The 21410-nt window shown below is 36.2% G+C and overlaps 2 protein-coding genes across 2 annotated transcripts in view; both read left to right on the top strand.

The window, feature by feature from the left end:
* The window catches only part of LOC136854341 (insulin-like peptide receptor), a 46196-nt gene extending 43427 nt beyond the window's left edge, over positions 1-2769 (top strand). Inside the window, exon 31 of the mRNA XM_067130639.1 lies at positions 1079-2769. Within this exon, the coding sequence (XP_066986740.1) occupies positions 1079-1649 (571 nt within the window). The 3' untranslated portion in view covers positions 1650-2769. The remainder of the gene's footprint in view (positions 1-1078) is intronic.
* A 4735-nt stretch (positions 2770-7504) lies between these two features.
* P58IPK (dnaJ homolog subfamily C member P58IPK) overlaps positions 7505-21410 on the top strand; it is a 29501-nt gene continuing 15595 nt past the window's right edge. The window contains exons 1-5 of the mRNA XM_067130831.1: positions 7505-7759; positions 13533-13643; positions 17064-17263; positions 17867-18010; positions 19613-19794. Of these exons, the coding sequence (XP_066986932.1) occupies positions 7681-7759; positions 13533-13643; positions 17064-17263; positions 17867-18010; positions 19613-19794 (716 nt within the window). The 5' untranslated portion in view covers positions 7505-7680. The remainder of the gene's footprint in view (positions 7760-13532; positions 13644-17063; positions 17264-17866; positions 18011-19612; positions 19795-21410) is intronic.

The following is a 21410-nucleotide window of genomic DNA, read 5'->3' as shown; positions in this document are numbered from 1 at the left end:
TGCATGTAAAAAGGGCTTTATATATATATATATATATATATATATATATATATATATATATATATATATATATATATATATATATATATATATATATATATAGATAGATAGATAGTTAGATAGATAGATGTGTGTGTGTGTTGTGTGTGTACAATCACTTCTTAGCTTTGAAGAGGTCAGTGTGACTACTACAAATGCGCACACATCAGGGAAAATTGATTAGTAGTTCTATATATAAAAAAAAGTATTTTAACCTTCAAAAACAGTAAAAGCTAAAACGGCGTCTTATACGGTGGTGGGGGTGGATCTAATCCAGCTCTAGCAACGTGCATCAGAAACCGACAGAGCTTTGTATGTATGAGCGGATATGGACTTGTATCCTTCTTAGCCGAAAGCGCTTAAGACAGTGAAAAGGCAGAGTTGGAGTGGTTGGACAGAATGACAGAAGAAAGGAAGCAGGAATGGAGGTAAAGTAAAAGGATAATATGCCGGAAGGGACGCTGCGAAGCCTTTTAGTAATGCCTACAGTGCACCACGTAAACTGCACTAACGGCAAGCTGCAGATCCATCGAAGTAGAAGAGTTGATTAGAGCTATAACTGGAACAGTTGATAAGAACTTTATCGGCATAGACCCATAATTTCTACAGTAAGAAAGATGAGAACATCAAGATCATGTTCCCATGGGAACTCATTTTGGTAGTTCCCTTAATTACTACGACACTTCCGGATATGCCCAGTCTACCAAAATCTTGCCTCCTTTTCCCATACAATCTCCTTTGCAAGTACAGCTCCTCAGCTTGTAGTTGCTGTATTGTGAAACAGAAAGAACAAGCCTTTGTAGCAGGGCAGCGTTCTTTACTGACTTACTTGCATCTTAACTGATGGTTAACGAGAGGAGTCTTCTAAACTATGAAAAAAAAATTAGGAAAACCTTTAGTTGTTTCCCTTATTGTTGATGACATAATAAAAATTCCAAAGGGAAAACTGAAAGTTAAATTGCTGATTAGTGTAATTTAGATAAAACTTACTCAACATATTTCCTGGTCATCGTATTGTTTAGTGTTTACTCCCTTGCAGGACGGTCTCGTTCTATCACACAGCGCAGGGCCAAGAGTATAAGCGCGAGGTGGACAGATTACGGGCTGCAGCAAACGAACCCGTTACGTGCCAAAGCGTCCGTTGTGACTCCCAGTCTCCCGGACAGCCACCTGTTTCAGGCTACGTCACGAAGAAAGGCGTTCGTGATCGCCCTTCTGTGGCTTCGTCGGTGCCTCAAGAAGCCCAGGGACTTCTAGAGGACAGTGTTTTGATCGAGAAGCAGGAATCGGAAACGCAGCAGCTCTTGGGTGTTGCTGGATCGGCAAATGGCGCGTCTTCCTCTCCCGACGAAGGGGCGACCAACTCCGGATCAACTCTCGAGGTCTGCAGTGGAACGCTCAGTTCGAACCCCGACTCAGAGAGCCAGGAGTCTTCGTTCAAATCGAATGAGGATACTGACGACCAGGGAGAGAGCACCAGCGTCAATGTAGACATACAGAGAGCTCGTTATTCGTTCACCTCTACGCGGAATTTCTCGCAGAGTAGATCTGGTAGGCGAAGTAGAGCGTTCAGCTATCACGGCGTTAGCTCTTTCAGCATTGAAGATTAGTACCTGTCAGCGGAGACCTGCTCTTTAGATTGGTAGCAAGGCATTCCAAGCACTGAAAAAGGTTTGGTGTTCGTGCAAGTTCATAAATGTATTTTGTATTTTGTATATTGGAGGCTAATGCATTAGAGTTCCTGTAGCACCATCAATATCTCTTGGATGGTGAGTCTTGCTTTTGTTGTTTTGTTTAGATATTCATCATGATTCCTACTTAAGTTTGTTTATATCATAATGTTGTGTCTGTTCCTTCACTATTGCACTCTCATACGTTGTATAATTGTACGTTTAGGATTGCAAATAGCACAACACTCGAGGTGGTTGTTGCATGGTCATCTGTCTTTAATCTAAAGTTCATGGAATATAAACCAACACAACTCCTTATTCAAAAAAGGAAGTTACATTGTTTGATTGCTCATTCTGAAAAGCGTAGCAACTTAAAGAAGGTGGTGAAGTTAGGACGAAAATGAACTTCCTCACGCCGCATACAGTGATCATTGTAAGTTAAAATATTGTGGGTTGTAACTTAGGATATCGTTCATGTTATAACAACTCATGACAATATTATAACCCATAAACTTCTGGACGAGCATTAACATTAAAGTTCTTTACTTACTTGATACATGACTTTAAGACTCGTATGTAAACGTGTATACATAGTAAATGTAAGCAAAAATAACTCTTGCTGCTAAGTAAGATAATTCTTTTAACTGATTTCTCACACTCTTCATTCTTAAAATAATCTCTGGAAGGGTAAGCACGTCACTTTTATGAAAGCGAAAGTTCAGATTAGAACAATTGTATACTGCATCTGGGCAAATGTGTTAAACTGAGACATTATCCACGTGCATTTCAATGCGTCTGAGAAGTTCAATTACACGCACAGTAATGCAGGCTCTCATCTACTTTCTTTACATGCCTCGTAGATCGTTTTTCGTAATAATATCTTCGTGAATATGGGCAGTAAGCATAGATTAGCCCCTCCCGAGAGAGAGAGACACCTAAAAGGTCCCTTCTCCCCCATGATAGCAACGCTCTCTCTCTCTCTCTCTCTCTCTCTCTCTCTCTCTCTCTCTCTCTCTCTCTCTCTCTCTCTCTCTCTCTCTCTTTTGAGAAAAGTTTGCTTTTAATAAAAAGAAATATGCACATAAAGAAAATTAAAATTAAGGTGAAATCTTTTGGATAACTTCTTATGTATTTGCATCTTTCTGTTTATCGCATTGTTTTGTTACATGTTACAGTTGAATAATAAGATATTAAGTAAACGTCCTATGTAAAACCCTGTGACTACAAAGAAGGCAAACTGTATAAGGCTTGTGAATACAAGAATGGAATTCTTGTAATTGAATAAGAATTTTTTGTACGGGCAGCAAAACGTCTGTGAATATTTGGTAGTGCTATGCTAATTTACCATAGGCTTGAGTGGTATGGATATATGTTGAACGTAAGATAGAAAAAATAATTACAATGCTGCAGAATGTTGAAAATATTACTGAAAAAAGTCCGCCGGATATCGAGTCATGATCATTTTTGCTTAAGCCGGCGAATAGGTCTATGATAAGCCGTGTTACTTGCTTTGTTTATTTTCAATTTTATAATCGCATTAGGTGGCGTTAGTGTCCAGTTTTTGACAAAGTTGTATAGAAACAAAGTAAAATAAAAGACGTTAAAATGTGGTCAGTCCATGGACATATCTTTGTCAATGGACAATAATTTTTAAGATGTAGAGTACCTCTTTAAATATATAATATTATACTATGACAAACCAGTGCTCATACTCTGTATTTTACGTTGGGAGTGCGTTCTGTTGTGCCCGCCTGAGTCACGTGAGTATAGAGAGTCGTCCAGTACGATATAGACATTGTACACATTTCCTGTCAGTTTTATAAAGATATTTCTTTATTCCATGCAGATCGTAGAAAATTTTCTGTTTAGCAAAACATAATAGTTTTATCATATAGCTGAGCAAAAGTTTAATGCATTTTCATTATTTACATAAATCTTAGTTAGTTATATTTCCCAAGTAACGAATGGGACTTGACCACGTTTTATTTCATGTGTTCTAATGAACCGTTTTACCTGTTTATATATTAGTTGGTGATATTAATACATTTACAAATTATACACCTACCTTTCATTGTATTCCTGCCTATAATGTTGTCATTAAGAAATAAAGTTGCTGATTGCTTAAAACTGGCAGATTTTATTGTTTTTCATATCCACTGTTGGAATATAGATAACCTAGGTGGTTCTACAAGAAAGGTGGTGACGAGACCCACTCTTTGAGACTCGTTTGACAATAGGCCTATGTGTATGGCCTTAGGCGAGGAATTTTTTTTTCCATAGAAGCTATATTTTCGCTCCCGTGATGGACCCTGCTGTGGATAAGAGTCATCCTTTCCCTCCTTGATGTACCTGTACAAGAAGAAGTTCTAATACACCAAGAAAAGAAACACTGCTATCCAGTTTGGTCATGCTGGCCCATATAAATTGGGCAGACACTCAGCCCACTGTATAGCTGGAGATCTATCAGCAAGAAACTGGACCTGGTAGTGTTAACCGGTCATGATCAGGACTAGATACTGCGTCATCTATCATAGAATGGAAAGGAACACTACCTTTGAGGAGGTACTGAGAGAAGTGTCTCTATTGAGCTGCTTTTATATGTGAATGAAGCAGCTGTGTTCTTGAAGCTTTTTTCCCACTGTAAGTAGTCCCACAGATTCACAATGTCACTGGTATTAGCTACGACTCAGTTTGCCACCCTACCTAATATGTAATTCTCAAATCCTACAAAGTATATGGTGAGGGCAAACTTCACTAAGAATTGGCACTTTTGACATTTGCTTTTGCAGAGACTGATATGATAGGGATTTTGTTGACAAAGCAAGAAAGCAAATTACCAAGTAAATGAAAAAGAATTCTGAAGAAAAAATAATCACTCTTTTACCAAACGTGAACAATAATGGTCATTTAAGGAAATGTATACCCTGAACATATATATCTTTAAACATTTTAATCTTCTTTATATTCATGGTAAGTAAACCCAGTTCCAGTTACAAATACAACAATCATGAAAAAGATCTCAACAAAAACAGTCTCGGTTGTAGTAGTTTGGATTTACCTTTTCAACGGCTCCCTTGCTCGTTTGATATCGACTTTGTTTGTGGTTGTTTAAGTATATTGACTCGGATTACCAAAGATTTCCAGTGCCACAGCACAACCTCGGGGTTAGGGATTAGGCTTTGTCTTTACAACGGCGCCCTTCAACATACATATTCGTCCCGGGGATACTTTCTCCTCTTCCTCACATTTATCATGCTGTATGTACTTCGAGGACTCGTTGTATTAAACTTTTACGATCACCGAAGGTTCTGATAACGTAACTGATATTAGCAGTACAGATACAGTAAATGCTTATGCCTACGAAAAATCTTAAACATTAAGCTAAAACTTAATAAAGCTCGTGATATTTATTAGTTTATCTGCACTTTATTCGTATGTATTTTCCAGGTTTTGCTTCGCAATACCAGCTTCGTTTGTTTTCCTTGACGTAACATCACGATTCCTGCAAAACCGAAGTAAAGAAGTCAGTTTTCACTTTTGTATTCTTGCTGTGCGGTTTTAATCTATTCATGAAACATGGCACGTTCTTTTTTTATATAAAGAACTCCGAAATTACATTATAAAGTAGTTATTCTCAAATTTATGGTGCTGGGAACATAAAGCTTTGGTGTATGGGGGTGGTGTTCTCAAGCTATGGAGAAGGCGATGTCAATTAGTTATGTCCACCTAATGACCATTATATAGGCCTATCTGGCTGGTCCCACTCGTAAATTACAGTTTGGGACTTATTCTTCAGTTTTTATTTTGAATATACGTCTTTAATGTCATCTTAAGAGTTTCTTAAAGTCATGCAGATTTTAAGTTCAGATTGACACATTTATGCATTTTCAGTAATAAAAAGCAAATCATTACTAAAGATGATAAATCAGAGGAAGAAAAATCTGATCTTCACACGGGAAACCTCAATAGCATTTTAAGCTTGAATCAGTCGTTTCCAAGGATCACCAGTAACTGAAATCATTGCAAGCAATGATATATCTGATTTGAACAGGAGAGATTGCGATTATAGGCCTACTCACTTTCGTACAGCATTGCTAATACTTTTTTCATTAAATTCTGACTTGCAGAACAGGTACTATGTCTCTTTTTGTTATCATTTGTGCATGATATTCAATGTTTAGTTGGTTCAACCTGTCGAGATTTAATGGTAGCATCCCCCTCCAACCCAGACGTCTCCCTGGAGAAGCCCATGGTAATGAATATATTAAAACAACATGTGGACTACAGAACAGATACGCTATCACAATGCCTCTCGTCGATTGAGTTTCTCGGCCACCTAAATTATGCTGATCTCATTAGACTCATATCAGACAGAATCTTATATAAAAGAGATTCTCTCTCTCTCTCTAATAAAAAACACTATTCAGAAACCAGTTAGAGTAAAAAAAAAAAGCATGAGAAACAAAAAATATCCGTTGCTGACGCAGCCAGCGAAAAACGTTTCTCTTCAATGCGAACTAAATGAACGCAGTTTAAACTAACTTGACGTGGAGTTATGCACACGTTGCAAGTGGCGTCCTCTCCGCTGATTGGTCAGTTACTCTTTTTGAAGTTCAGGAATGCTTACGAAGTTACTACGTCGCCGAAGTAACCGATAAACACCGAGGCTGCGTTCAAGTAGACGGAATGGAAATGGATGACGAAAAGCGCTCGTTAATTCGTAGCCAGCGTTCGAATTTATATAATTGGTGTGACCTGTATCCTGAGATTTATTAATGCGATTTTATAATTACGGGTTTTGTACTCGAAGTATCAAAGATGCGCACGCACGTGTGTATGTGTATGATATATGAATGCGCGCGCATATACACACACAATATATATATATATATATATATATATATATATATATATATATATATATATATATATATATATATATATATATATAGTTTATGTTGTGCGCGCACATTTATATATCTTTACGCACAAACGTGTGTACATATCTTTGATACTTCTTCGGGTACATACGCACACACGTGTATATATATATATATATATATATATATATATATATATATATATATATATATATATATATATATATATATATATATATATATATATATATAGCCACTAAAGTATATCTTAAATTACGGCTTAGATCAACATCAGTGTTTCCTACATGTAGTAAAAATCTTTTTCCCGTGTGATAAAAATGTCCTCACAATTTTGCCAGACAAAACTATTTGCTCGTCAGTCAATTGTACGCGTTTGAACAAAGTTTTATGATGCAATCAAATGCATATTTTACAAACGCTAACACTAGATAACATATATTATGGTCATGGTAGGAAACCAGATTCATGAGCTTTCGTTAAAAACTTATTATAAAGACTCGATTCATATAACGCCACCACATTTAAATAGGTGAAATGCAATATAATTCGTCCATTATTGCGTGACTCATAAAATCATGACAACACGAAGTGTCTGTAACTCCGTTCTGTACAACCATAATTCATTTCATTGTAGGCTATTCCTTTCATGAACACTTGTGTCCACATAGCGCCGTCTTGAAGTAAAGTCCATATACCCATTCATCCATCCATTTATAAAATTTGACAATGACATTTCCCTCGACGTAACACTCATTTCGGTGAGACGAGAGCCCTTATAGAGACTATCGACCCGTGCATATGCAAGCATTCATTTTTAAACAGTCCGCGTATATATTGAACCAATGGGCAGAAACCACGGCTAGTTTCACGGCTCGCTCGGGGAAAACAAAAGCCGATCGGACCGAGGGATTCGGAGACTCCTAGAAGCCCCGATCCCCCCCGGAGGAGGATCGCGGCGCCCTCGGAGCGGCCTTGTTTATCCCGGAGGAAGAAGAAGAAGAAGAAGCGGCGGCCAGTGTTGTTGTTATCTTCCGTCTATTCAGATGTGATACCTGTCAACCCTGTCGAAGATGACGGTGTTCAGTAGTCATAAGAGAACGGCCTGTTCGTTGTGGATTATTTTTCTCACGTTAGATTTCGATATATGGGGTAAGTGGCGCCTTCGCTGCCCGTGACGCCCGGGCATCGTGCCCCAAATAAGGTGCCTGAGGAGGCCTGGGTTGGGGCTCGTTCTTTCCCACGTTAGGCTTTTCTTATAAGTGTTTCTTAGGCCTTGCGTAGTTCGAGGTTTCGTTTTATGTGGCCGTGTTGCTTCCTTGGTGATTTAAGCAACACGGGTCAAAATATTCATTAGCTAAGGTTGGTTTATTCGATAGGTTTAGGCTATTTAGTTTTCGTGCCCTCGAAGGAATAGCCTAGCCTAGACCTGTGTGATCACTTTTGGCATGCATAGACGTAACTTATACATTTATACATTTTGATAATCTACCATCATTACTCATAACGATGGCGTGTATCATTGTCTTTCATAATGTAAGACATCTATTCTAGGCTCATGTCTTCGGACGTTGGGGTAAAACTACAGGTAACTCCGCACGGACTGTCATGTCGTATGTTCGAGAGAGGATCGGCAAAGGAAACTATAAAAGAAACTATAATAACCTAACATACCTAACCTAACCTAACAGTCCCTGTTACTTAGCCGGGGACTCCGCCAGTGGACTCTACCCCCCAGACCCCCCTGGTGTAGAGAACCACTTTTTACCAAAACCTCCCCTATAACACTGCGCATGTGCGATAGCATTCCAGGATGACCGGCACACAGAAACACATCAGTTCTGATGTTAATTACAGTCGACCATCGAAAAATAATGGTAAATTGTTAATAAGTAACCAAAATACTACAGGAAAAGTTAATTTCCAAGGTAATACCCAATGCAGAGCAATCCCATAGTTCTACCGAAATTGGTCTTTACCAATTGTTTTGTGCGATTTTCGTGTCACTGCACACTTGTTGATGCGTAATGTGGCATTAGGATATTTGCCTTATAACAGAGCATTTGTTTTTGGTAGAACTAAGCAAGAGCTCTGCATTGAGTATTATTTTGGAAATTAAGTTTTCCTATAGTTTTTGGTTGGTTATTAACAGTTTACCATTATTTTTTGTCTGTCGACTGTAATTAACCTGTAATTAATCTCAGAAGTTGTACGCTATCGTACATGCGCAGTGTTATAGGGGAGCTTTTGGTAAGAAGTGGAGTTTCCTTCACCGGGCCCCCTGGCTAGGTAAAACAGCCTGCTAGGTTAGGGTACGTTAGGTTAGTATAGTTCCTTTTTTAACAGGTTTCCCTTCTTGAACATATGCCTCCCTGATGACTTGCGAATGCATGGAACCATTATGTAACAACAACGTGGTGGTACGGTATTTCTCCCAATGTTCCAAAACTCCACGTTCCCAAAGGGATAAGAGGTTAATAATAAATGACTGACAATAAATGATACCACCTCCTTCATCAGCAAGACTAAAAGTATAGGAAAATTCGATTTCCAAGGTAATAGTCCGTGTGGAGCTCTTGCTTAGGAATACCATTTTTTTAATGATGGCTAATAATATTGTATGTTAGGCTATGCCATGTTACATTTTTTGTTGAGGTAATTCTACAAAAAAAGCTCCATGGGAAGCTGCGTTTACTACCACCCTCTTGGGGTGAACACACAAACATAAAATATGGTACATTTTGCAGATTATCTCTCCTGTATATGGCATTATATACACCCTTATCTGTATTGTTCAGTAACTACGAGTTTACATAAAAAATTTGGGCTGTGTTTAGTACCAGCCCCTTGGGGATGAATGTAAAATCGTAAGCAACACACAGTAAATATCATAAGCATAAACCGTAGACATAAATGTAGTAAACAAACGCATAAACACAAGGAAGTAAATATTCTGGTAGGCGACTGGTGGGAACCAGGCCGTGTAGTAGTCTTCAGTTTTACCATTTTATTAATAAATGATTTCTCTGTGCAGAGCTCTTCTGTAGAATTACAGAGCTCTTCTGTAGAATTACAGATTTTTATATGCACTTAATCATTCTTGAAGGTTTGCTACTAGCCTATTTCATCCCCGAAGCCAAGAAATGACATCGCCTGACCATTGTTATAAAGTGAGCTCTTTGATAGTTTACAGCAATGCCATTCGTGATGACTGGCAAATGTGAATTTTTGGGTAGTGTTTGATGTGATTCTGATAAATTTGATATCTATTTTAGTAAAGCTGCTGTCTGATTCCAGCTGGAATATTTACAGCCTGTTGTTTATGTTTATGGTATATATTTACTATATTTTGTTTATGTTTTTGTATTCATTCCCAATAGTCAGGGAGCTTAGGGACTCGATCGTGCAGATTTATCTAAAATCATCACATCTATATGCCCCAGACATAGGTTAGACTATACTATTTTGAATTCTAGAGAGTGCCAAGAAAATTGTCCACATTAACCCCCTTTTTTGGTGAAAACCCCCTTGCAGAAGGTATTTATTCATTATTTTTAATTTTTTCACTAAAATGGTGCATTGCATGTGAAAATGTACACAAATAAAAAAATTGGAAATAAAATTCTACACAAATTCATATTTATAAGTTATTCTTGTAAGTTGTGAATGTGATTCTTCAACAAAGGCCACAATTTGAGCACAGGCAATTGGATCAAACTGAGGTGGAGTAGGGCTTGTAGATGTTCGACGACCTGCAGCCTGAGCTGTGTTTCGTAAATGCAAATAGCATTTAACATGGTAAAAAGTGTCTCCTACATAGGCATCAGCAGCTTGCACAGTCATTCTTCCAAATAACATAAAATTTTTACTTGACTGTGCCAAACTTTTGAGATTGTAATCAATATTGTCAGTAGCTACTTTATGCAGATTGTCCTGATTTTCTCGCTCACAGATAACACACAACCTGACATCACAACCTGAAGGGTCCAGTTTCCCAGCTGTCCTAAATTTTTTGGGAGTACTCTGCACCTGTTTCTCAATTTTGATGTAACCTCTTAACGACAGCTACCACAGTAACTCCTACATAATTTGTGGTACCTTGCATTATTTGAAATAAGAACTGCTGTTATACCAGAACCATCATCAAGTTGATCAAATGACACTGACATACCATATGGAATAGAATTAAATTCTTTAAAGTCATTCAGATCTCTTCCAAGTGTTACAAGTCCATCTTTTTTCTTGGTTTCGTCAACCATTCGGAATGTGATTATGGTTTAAAGTGAAAATTTACCGATAAGAGTACAGCAGCCAATTTACAGTCCAGTACCATCTGTAATGCTTTAAACAAGTAGCATCTTCAATAAATTTTTAAGCAAGCCGTATGACTGTGCTAAAGAAAGTAGAAATGCATACCCATTACGGAATTCATTTGGGTATCTGTATGTCTCTCAGTTTGAATATCATAGCCATGTGATCTTCGTGCAGATATTCATTCTCCTGCAAGAAGAAGTAGTACACAGATGGCACTACATAACACTGCACATTTAATATGCATCCATACTTAAAGAAATGCCAATTATAGTTGATTCATTACTTGCTAAGTAAATGTTCAATTTCTACAAAAGTGGTGTAGATGAAAATTTGTTTAGATTGCCAGGATGAAATCAAATGACAGTACAGATGTAAGTAAATAATGGCCCTTTGTTAAAATAGGTCTATATCAAACTTCCCGATAATAAATATCTTTTCCTACATTTGGAAAGAACATAATAACTTAACAACATTTCATCACAAGTGCTTCATAACCGGCTGCATGTGTATATTGTGCTGGTGGAGTGAGTGCTTGTGTTTGTCTCAGTGTCCGTTAAGAAAAGCATCCATAACTCACATAATTTTGTAAAATCTCATGTTTTTCCTGGTCAGGATTATCTGTAATACTATTCATAAGTCTTATCCGAAGGTTTTCACTCAATGATTTTATTTTGGAGGCCTGGGATCACATGCTCCGCATGTAAAAGTTGTGCTCCTTCAAGTGCCTCTGATAGCTCTTACCATCCAAAGGCAGTCAGGTAGATCATTAACAGGTAGACAGTAAATATGGTCAGAAAGCAGTAAGACCCCCTTGGGGACACAAGACTTAATACTGGATTGTGATGGGCATACATCCCAACAGGACCAAGATTGTAAACACAGCTGTTTCTGTAATACGATTTACCAAGTAGCCCAAGGGTAAAACTTAAAAACTTAAGATTTTAAACAATTTTTTTAATAAAAAATGGTAATATTTAGAAGTATTTTAAACTCTGTGTCTTTCAGAATTTTATACTGGGAAAAACTAGGGTTTGCTATGCCCCAAACATGTAATCTTTAATAATGTGTATACTAGGCCCTATAGTACGTTATTTAGCTCATATATTGTTCATTATCATAATTTCACTGCACAGTATAACATAGAAATTAAACAGTTTCACTTATTACTAATCAGCAGAAGTCTAATAATAATTACTCACAAAACATTTGTGTCATGAAGTTTCCTCCATAGTGTTATAGTTATTTTACAATTTATGTAAAATGGAGCATCATATAGTATAGTACTATTGAAAATTGAATGTTGAGTGTGTTGTCAAGTAACTACATTGCTCTGTAACACAGTCAGAGTTGTATTTTATAATTAATTTGAGGGCAAGTCATTTTTAGAATGAAAAATCTAATATATGAAGCACAATTTTTGTTTCCCTCGTCCTATTACTCTCCCTTTCCTTTTTCCTCTTGCTCTTCCACTTGTCTCCTCATTGTCTTTCTCCTCATTCTCCTTTACATATTTATCCGTAGTCTTAATTGTCCTGGAATAATTCCTCAATCCTTATTTTATGTGACTCCCATATTTCACATGTTTCTGATTTCCCTCCTTTTTTCCTGTCTTGCTCTTTATTCTCATTTATTTCTTCTATACCTTTGCGTTTCATTACTCCCTCACCTCCTTACTTTTTTCATTCATTTATTCTTGATTACTTTCTATTTCTTTCTTCTCATATCCTTCTTGTCTTCTTTTCCGTCACTCGCTTCCTACTTTTTTTATTTTTTCGTTCTTAATCCGTATTTGTTTTTATTTGCTCTTTCCTTTTATTCTTCCTTTTCTGTTTTTCTTCTTTCATTCTCTATTCCTTCTATTTCTTCAGCCTGCTTATCTTTTTATCCTACTATTGCTTTAATTGCTTCTCTCTCTCCATCTCATCATTTTTTTCCCCTCTTCTTTCCTCCCCCATTCCAATCAATTTTTTATATTGTAAACTCGTTTTCAAGTTGATAGCAATTCAAAGCCCAGCTACGGTATTGCTAAGCCCAGCCACTTGTCTATTGATAATATACTTACTTATCTTCTTGCATTATCTGTTTTATTAGCTAGATGAATCATCCTGCAACATTTTTCGAGCTTTTTATCAAACAGTTGACTTCATTTTTTGTCCAATGGGCCTGATAAGTTTGGCATTTGTATTTTATCCAAATTATTGCTAAGTCCTAGCAATGTCTAATTATGTTGTATGTTTGCAAACTGTGCATGCATAGATACATACAAAATATGTTTGTACACAAACACGTGTACTACACTGGCCTACATATTGTATGGATATTTTACATTTGCAGATAAATTAACCTGTACTGTATTTACTATAAAATACCATACAGTAAATTTAACACTCTACTAAACAGTCTGATGCAACATATCTGTTACAGTAATATTATCTATTGCTGAAGAAGCACAAATGTTTTGGAATTTGTGCTTTCAAATTGGTCACAAGTTTCTGGTCTACTTAGTTTATCGGGGCTAAGCTGTTGAATTTTTTGGTTACAGTATTAAAACATTTCATTACTAGAAGCTTTCCAGAGCAATGGCCATAACTGAGTTTCCATTCTTTTCCAGAAGTGAAATGTACAAGCGTAGCCGAAGTAGATCGCCATTTGCAAATGGGTGTGCAAATGCTGGCGAAGGGTCAGCTCCACGATGCTCTCTCGCATTTTCATGCTGCAATAGGTAATATGTTTACCTGCGTTTTTGTTGAAAAGTTTTGGGTATTCAGATGCCCATTATGTAAGTTATTCTAAACTTTTTTCCAAGACATGCCTTACCTTTCAGATTTGGAGAGCAGACCGTTTGTAACTGTACTTGATTACCTTTTTACCAGTGGTAATCATTTCTTGGACCAGCCCACTCAATTGTTTTTTTCATTAGTTCCAGTAAAACATCGTCTCAGTTGCTGTGGTTGTCCACAACCACATAAATATCATGTTTCATCTTTTGCCTCAGTACTTTTCTCTCATTGTGGGATATTATTGCATCACTTTGCGTTGTGTCTTACAAAGTGTTTGTCATTGTTTTTTCCTTGTTTCTTCTGTTTAGGATGTTTTTAGTGATTTCTAACTTCTGTTGTTGGTGACATATATTTTTGTTTTTTGTAAACAATTGCAAACATTCTGGCATGATCCTAATAAATGTTTTATGATGAAACAAGTTTATTGCAAACCCGTTAATCATACAGTATGCTTACTCCATTTAAATGGTTCCATTCACACTGACTTGAAAGATCTTGTATGAAGAAAAGTTCCCCTTTGCAAAGTGAGCTCATGTTCCACTGGCCTGCATCATTCCTCTTTTTGATGTTTTCAGAGTCAGTTGTGGTTTCCATATTCAAGGATTATCACTGGTTTTTTCTCTTATTGTGAGTCGATATTTAATGATTTTCATTCACAAATTTGTTCATGTATCTTGTTTAACTTTCATGTGCTTCGCTTAAGAGTAGTGCTGTTATTGGTAAGTTAGGTAAGTTCGTTTGCATGTTATACGTTAATTTCATTACTTTAAGGTCTGGTAACACTTTGAGCCTATACTAGAAAATTTTGTCCAGCATCTCATCTGGCCAACACATTGATCTGGAGATTTTATATATGTAACTTACCAAGTAATTACATAGCTGTTAGTTTCTGCTTGCTTTGTGTATTTGCGATACAACTTACTAAGATCTTAGTGGATCATTTGTTCCATGTTCAACTGAAATGCATTTTTGTAGCAACAATTGATGTGCTCGTTCATTATTTAAAACAGTTATGCAGCATAATGTTTCTAATGCATTAAGACACTGAAGAGGCTGAAGATAGCAATGCTTGAGCCTTCCATTTTCCGATTCAATTTGGTTGTTGGTATCGTTGCCAAATGTTAATTTGGAAGTTCGTAAATAAGTTGCCCACATCTCTTTACACACAAGCCAGTTTTGAGAGATATATTGAAACAACCTGGAATCTCGTTGTTTTCAAGTCTGTAAACATGACTGAAAACGTTCTTCAGCTATGAAAGTTGTTTGACTAGCAAAGATTTAATTTTTTTCTGTAACTGGACGTACAAGATCTGATACTTTTTTCTTAAAGTACTTGAGAACATGAAACTTACACAGCAAAATTGTGGCTGATGGAAGCGCAGTTCGAACGGCTTGAATTTCATTGTGATCTCTATCTAACCTTACGGTCTCAGTTTTGCTTACGTCTCCCATCACCTCTTAAAAAAGCATAAAAGACTTCTCAACCTAGACCAAGGTTGTCCTGGACGAGAATCATGTAAAGAGGATAATTGTATTTGTTAATTTTGTATGGACCATCCATGAAAATTAATTCTGGATAATGATGATACATTTGCACCATCTCATTCGTTGTGAAAGCGATCATCATGATTGCACCATTTTTGTAAACTACAATATCCACTTGATCTTTTCCTTTTATATCCTGTAAAACTTCTGTAAATTGTTCAACATCAGTAAGACTTTCTCCAGCTTTGACCATCTTTTCACGGTTTCTTATATCTTGTAATGTAACTTGATTTTTTAAACTTCATTTGTACATACATTTTTAGGTGCTTATTGCCAGGATTTATTCTCACAACATCTTTTACTTCTTCAAACTCTGACGTGGTCAAGCAGGGTTTTGGCTATAGAAAGCCTTCAAATGAACCAAGACTTCATGGTTATGCTTAACGTACACCTTTGTTATCACTAACTAATTGAAGCATTACATCCACAATTAAGGTAACGTTGTTTCTTCCTTAAACCTGAGCCTCGTTGCTTAGGGCTTCCACAATGTACTCATACAAATGTCACTGTGGCATACTTAAGGTCTTCTGGTATCGGATGCTGCTGACGTTTGTTTCCAGATTCAGTGGAACTTGTTTTTTCTTGATATTTTTTGAATAACACATTAAATTCTTCAAACGATGAAAATGTATCCTGGGATATTACATCAGTAAATGCTGAAGACAGGTCCGTGACATAGGAGCATTCTTCCTCCATCTTGATGAACCATTAAATGCTGAATACAAAGTATCCATTTGGAAAGTCTGCATCGTTAAGCATCGTTAGTGAACACGGTGGTACTACCGTTGCCCTTATAACCACCACATAGTGTTAATATTCTCATATTATTGTCACCGAACGGTGGTAATACTCACTCTGGTATATAAAACCTTATTTTATTATAAAAATGTCATATTTGAATATCCGCATAAACAAAAACATGTTAACTTGTTTACTAATAATGGGGTATGGTCTTTGACATAAGCATGGCCTTGGTAAGACTAGTCCAGGAAAGAGACTCTTGGTTCCAGCAAGTATCCACCCTCTTCTTGGTGCAACAGTCCCCAGACCATGGGTGATAATTTGTTCTCAGACAAATATCCTGCATATAGGAAACTGGTCCCTTTTGGGAATTGTCATATAAAAGACCAGTTCAGCATGTTTTCAGTTGTGTTTGGAATATTCTAATACAAAGCTGTTAAAAAAACTTTTTCTGGAAGGCTGTTCATTCTTAATACAAAGCTGTCAAAAAAGAAACTTTTTCATGGACGATCCCAGCATTGGATGCATCACACAGATTACAAACATTTCAGGACCTGTGATACATTTAAAAATGAATAACATCAGTATTTAAGTAGTTGCATAAGCAAAGCGGTCAAAAATATTACGAATGCTTTTATACTTCAAGGGACTTGAGGTCAGGTAGTGTGTCGAGAGCCATTATTTTTTGCATGTTCAACCTTTCCTCCAACATGCAGTCATAACAACTGTGACAAATGTTAACAACAATATAACCAACCAGTAACAAAGTAAAAGCTGGAATAAAGATGGACTACATTTATAAAGAATATTCAGCACATATTGTTCATTCCAGAATTTATCTTTCATCACAATGCCAGATAATTTGGTAGATATGACTTTGTAACTGAAGTTTTGGTTGTAGTTGTCGTAGTACATACACAGTTAGGATTTTTTACTGGCGTGGGTACAGTGAACAGGAAAAGAAAAACATCTCTTGAAGCCAAGTTCTCTGAATTTTTCAGGCAAATTGTATTGTGATTTGCTGTAGAAGTAGATTTTGTATTGCATAACTGATTTTAAATTTCACTGCATTGCAGATGGTGACCCTAATAATTATTTGACTTACTATCGCCGAGCGACTGTATATCTTGCCCTTGGGCGCTCCCGACAAGGTCTCCAAGATTTGGATGAAGTCATTAGACTGAAACCAGACTTCACTGCGGCTAGAGCACAAAGAGCGGGGGTTCTAGTCAAATTGGGAAGGCTTGAAGAAGCTCATATTGATCTTGAACATGTGGTAAGTGAAATTACTAAGAGAGATTGTCCCTTTCCATTTTCCAGTTCATCATATCACAGTACATTGCATGCAAAACCAAAGGACTTTTCACATTGTCCACAAGAAACTTGTTCGTAAAAATGAAATGCTTTGGTAACCATCTCTCAAGATTTTTAAAGAACCCTAAATAAACTTGCAAGAAATGCTATATACTTGGTTTGTTAGAAATAACCATTTAGTATTTCTATGGCTAACCACCAGCAAATTACAGTAGAACAAAAAATTGTTTGTATCAGATATTTCTGAAAGTCTTGTAGATGAAAGGAAATAAAATACTTGACAGTGGATGAGATTAGAATAGAGGTGTATTTTATTGGAAGCAATTTGAACCTCGTCTCATGCACCCTTATAGCCAGTTTTATGGTAAACTCAATTTGTTTATGTGCTTATACCACAGCATTAATAACAGCAGTACTGAAACTGTAAGTGAATTACTTTATCTTTTTATGAAAAATACAGTGTATTTTTAACTCTGATTTAAACTGGTTTAAATATGTATAGTAGTGCTTTGTTGTTAAAGATTTATAGCTCGTTACTTATTCAGCCTTCATTTTTAATTTGCAGTTACGTAAAGATCCAGCCCACGAGGAAGCTAATAGGTTGTACACCTCAATAGAACCATTGAAACGAGATATCTTGGAAGCTTATTCCCATGTCAGAACAGGACGCTACAATCACGCAATTCTGATTCTCAAAAGTGTAATAGAGGTAAGAGTTATTCTAGAGATTTAAGTTAATTGTGGTTTTACTAGGTGACTGTCTTTCATGTATCATTTTAGGAAGATTCATTTACTGCAGTTCCACAACAGTATCAGATGTAAGATGTTCATGTGGTTCGTAGGATGTTAAAAATGTGACAGTATATTGATATATCTATAAGATGTCAAAAGGTAATGAAAGGGCTTTGTAAAATCAAGGTAATTTTGATGGGAAAATTTGCCAGAATATATCGGAAGTTCTCTTAATGCATACTAAAATCTTTGGTCCTTTTAGAGGTACAGGTTAGGTTTGGAAAATTTAGATCAAGGAATGTTGTAAAGGCATTAGTTATAAACATATGAACCAAGGGCTAGAGTTTGGTATCTGTTTGTGAAATAGAAAAAGTCTGCAATCAATTGAAGACCTTTAAACATATTGACGTAATTGTATGTTGTAAAGCAAGTGGTTAGACAGTTGTATGTCAGTAGTTAAGACTTACATTTATAATCTTAACAAAAAGACAACTGTGTTGGTAGAGTCAATATTTATCAGCATACTGTATATGTTATGCACATTTTTCATCAGTTTCTTCCTGTTAAGAATTGGTTAGGTGGTGTATTTAGGTCACAAATGTAAATACTTTATAGTTTTATGAAGTATTTACCATGATGGTTAAAGAGGAAATAATTTGTTAAATAATACCTTACATCAGTCAAATTTAACACACAAGAATGGTAAATCAGTTAAGGAAATCATGAGTGCACGTAGACCTGGACTTGGGATGAATTAGCGAGTTGAACTTAAAACTTTTTTGAGCATTACTGATACATGATATACAATCATTTATTCATTGGTGTACCATAGGAATGTGAATAATTTTGGTATACAATTTGGTAGAAATAGCAAAATACTATTGTACAGTACGTCATAAATTCCATTATCTTGTTCCTATTACATGTGCCTGTGCCTTGTTAGTCAACAAGTTTGGGCTCCAGAATATGATTTCATCATCATCTCTTTAGACCAGATCTATGCCTTTAGAATCACAATGAGCAGCCCCATGCAACAGTTTGAGTCATTAAAGGCAGAGGAATTTTGTGTCATTTAGGAAATGAAAAGCATTCTTTTGCTTCCTATGAGCTTGTAATTTATCCTTGTGCTGTAAAAAGCTGTTTAGTTTTATATACTTGAAAGAGAGCACTTAATATTGACATAGTATGTTCGTTCATTTATGGTTTTTTGTATTGTACCAGTTTCCCTTAACACTTTTCTATATTTAATACCTGTATTTTACACACACAGTATAATATATTTAATACAGTTTTCTCAGAAACAAGATAGTTTTGTCATGTGTTGCTCTTTTATGAGGAATGTCTGAAAGTGTTCACATCAACAATAGAAATATTCTGTTCCTCAGCAGAATACAATTATGTATATCTTAAACACGAGGGACCCTCTTGGATAGTGTATTATTGATAGTGGTGTTGTGGTTTGTGTGGATTATTGCATTTTTAATGTCATGATCCTACTCTTAAAAGTCATTAATTAATGTCTGTGCATAATTTTATGTTAGTAGTGATGATGATCACCTATTCTGTTCTTTTCCGATAGCACTGCCCGTGGGATGCTGCATTGCGTGACTTGCGTGTAGAGGCCTATCAGGGCGTTGGGGATATGATGAGTGCCATTGCTGATATACGTATCACAACTAAACTTACCCAGGACAACACTGAGGGTTATTTAAAGCTGGCAAACATGTATTACCAAATAGGAGATGTAGAACAAGGGTTGAAGTGAGTATGAGTTTTAACTGTTCCATGATATTTAGCGTAGATAATTTCCATAAGCTAAGAGTTCAGAGGTCTGGTTAAACAAATCATTTATAACTAACTAACTATACATGTAAACAGGAATTTGTGAAATGCAAAAGATAAAGAAAAAATTTTAATGAAATGTTTGTGGTATGAAACCCATTAATCATAATTAGCTTTTATTCTTTGTGAAACTGACCCAGCCACACAAATTGGAAGGGTTGAAAAGAGAATGTTGAATGCGCCTAGCTCACAGTCGACAGTTGAGTTAGATGTATGTCTGCTGTGCTTCCTGGGGTTAGCAGAGGTTTCCCAGACATCTTGCTGTTTCATTCATTTCATATTTATGTACTTTTTCATGTTCAACAATATTTTGAAGTAGTTCACAAGCTCCTGCCTCCTCTGTGGCAGTTAGCATATTATAGATCATTATTTTTCATTGACATAAATTATTGAGAAGACAGATGAAATCAAGTAGAAATAGACTGCAGTAATATCTACCAAATATTTTGAAAAGACAGCAGTTGAGTCTTCAGACAAATTGAAATTAAGGAAGGAATAATGAAGCTTTACTACTTGCCAACAAGTCTCAGTAAGAGTATCAGCTCGTAAATTAATGTTTCACATCGCTTATAATTAGGAAATATTGCAGTATTAACCCTGGTTATAGCAACTGTGGAAAGAATAATCTGGGATTTGAATGTCCATTGGAATACAGTACTCTTAGGGCTGGCATGTTTTTTGATTGCTTAAGGAAAACATGTCTTGATTATGAGAATTCTGGGATTTTTATATTTTCACCATATTAATGGATAGCTAATATTATCACCATTATTTTCCTTAGTGAACAAACTTTTTGTAGAACAAGCAGAAAGTGTCATTAATTTGCAAAGACAACCTCAACAGATTGGAAACTCTTATATAAAAAGATCAGAAGGAGTTAAAAAGAAAATCTGGTGTAAATATATTAGTGATAATGATATAAAATGAAAAGTACTAGTCAAGAAAATTGAGGCAAATGTGTATGTTACTTGGAAGCAGAACAGCACCTCCTAAAGACCTTCATCAATAATACCAGGCAAGGGAAACAAATTCAGAGTTTTACAGTAAAGGAATGAAGACATTCTGGCACAGGTAGTGTGGCAACGTGGCACCTAACCTAACGTAGATGGTGGTACTCTAGGATGTGAGAAGCATGCTTTAGTCATTGAGGGGGCACAGGCCTTAGGATGCCATTGAAGGCACCCTATTGAGATACAGCTTTTGGAAAGTGATTGAACAGAATATCCTCCTGCTTTGGAATAAATCATAAGTACCATTGTTTGGAAAAAAGAAACCTTCACATTTGGTAGTCTTTCCTAAGCAACAGATTCCAGGAAGCTGCTGAATCTCAGTAAGAAGACATTTTAGGAATTGTTGAAAAAAAAGTTAAAGAATGTAATATTGTTAAATTCTTGTAGATATCGGAAGCTTTCAAACTGTACTTAGTTTTCTGGGATTCTTTCATTATTTGTTACGTATGATTTTTTTTTACTAGAGTTCAGCCTCGTACTGTACAGAGTTCACCACGTCTTGACTAGTTTACCAATTTAACTCAT

Source organism: Macrobrachium rosenbergii, chromosome 29, assembly GCF_040412425.1.
Source record: "Macrobrachium rosenbergii isolate ZJJX-2024 chromosome 29, ASM4041242v1, whole genome shotgun sequence".
NCBI classification, from domain to species: Eukaryota; Metazoa; Arthropoda; class Malacostraca; order Decapoda; family Palaemonidae; genus Macrobrachium; species Macrobrachium rosenbergii.
Note: the sequence above shows the minus strand (reverse complement) of the source record. Positions and strands in the feature narration are given on the sequence as shown.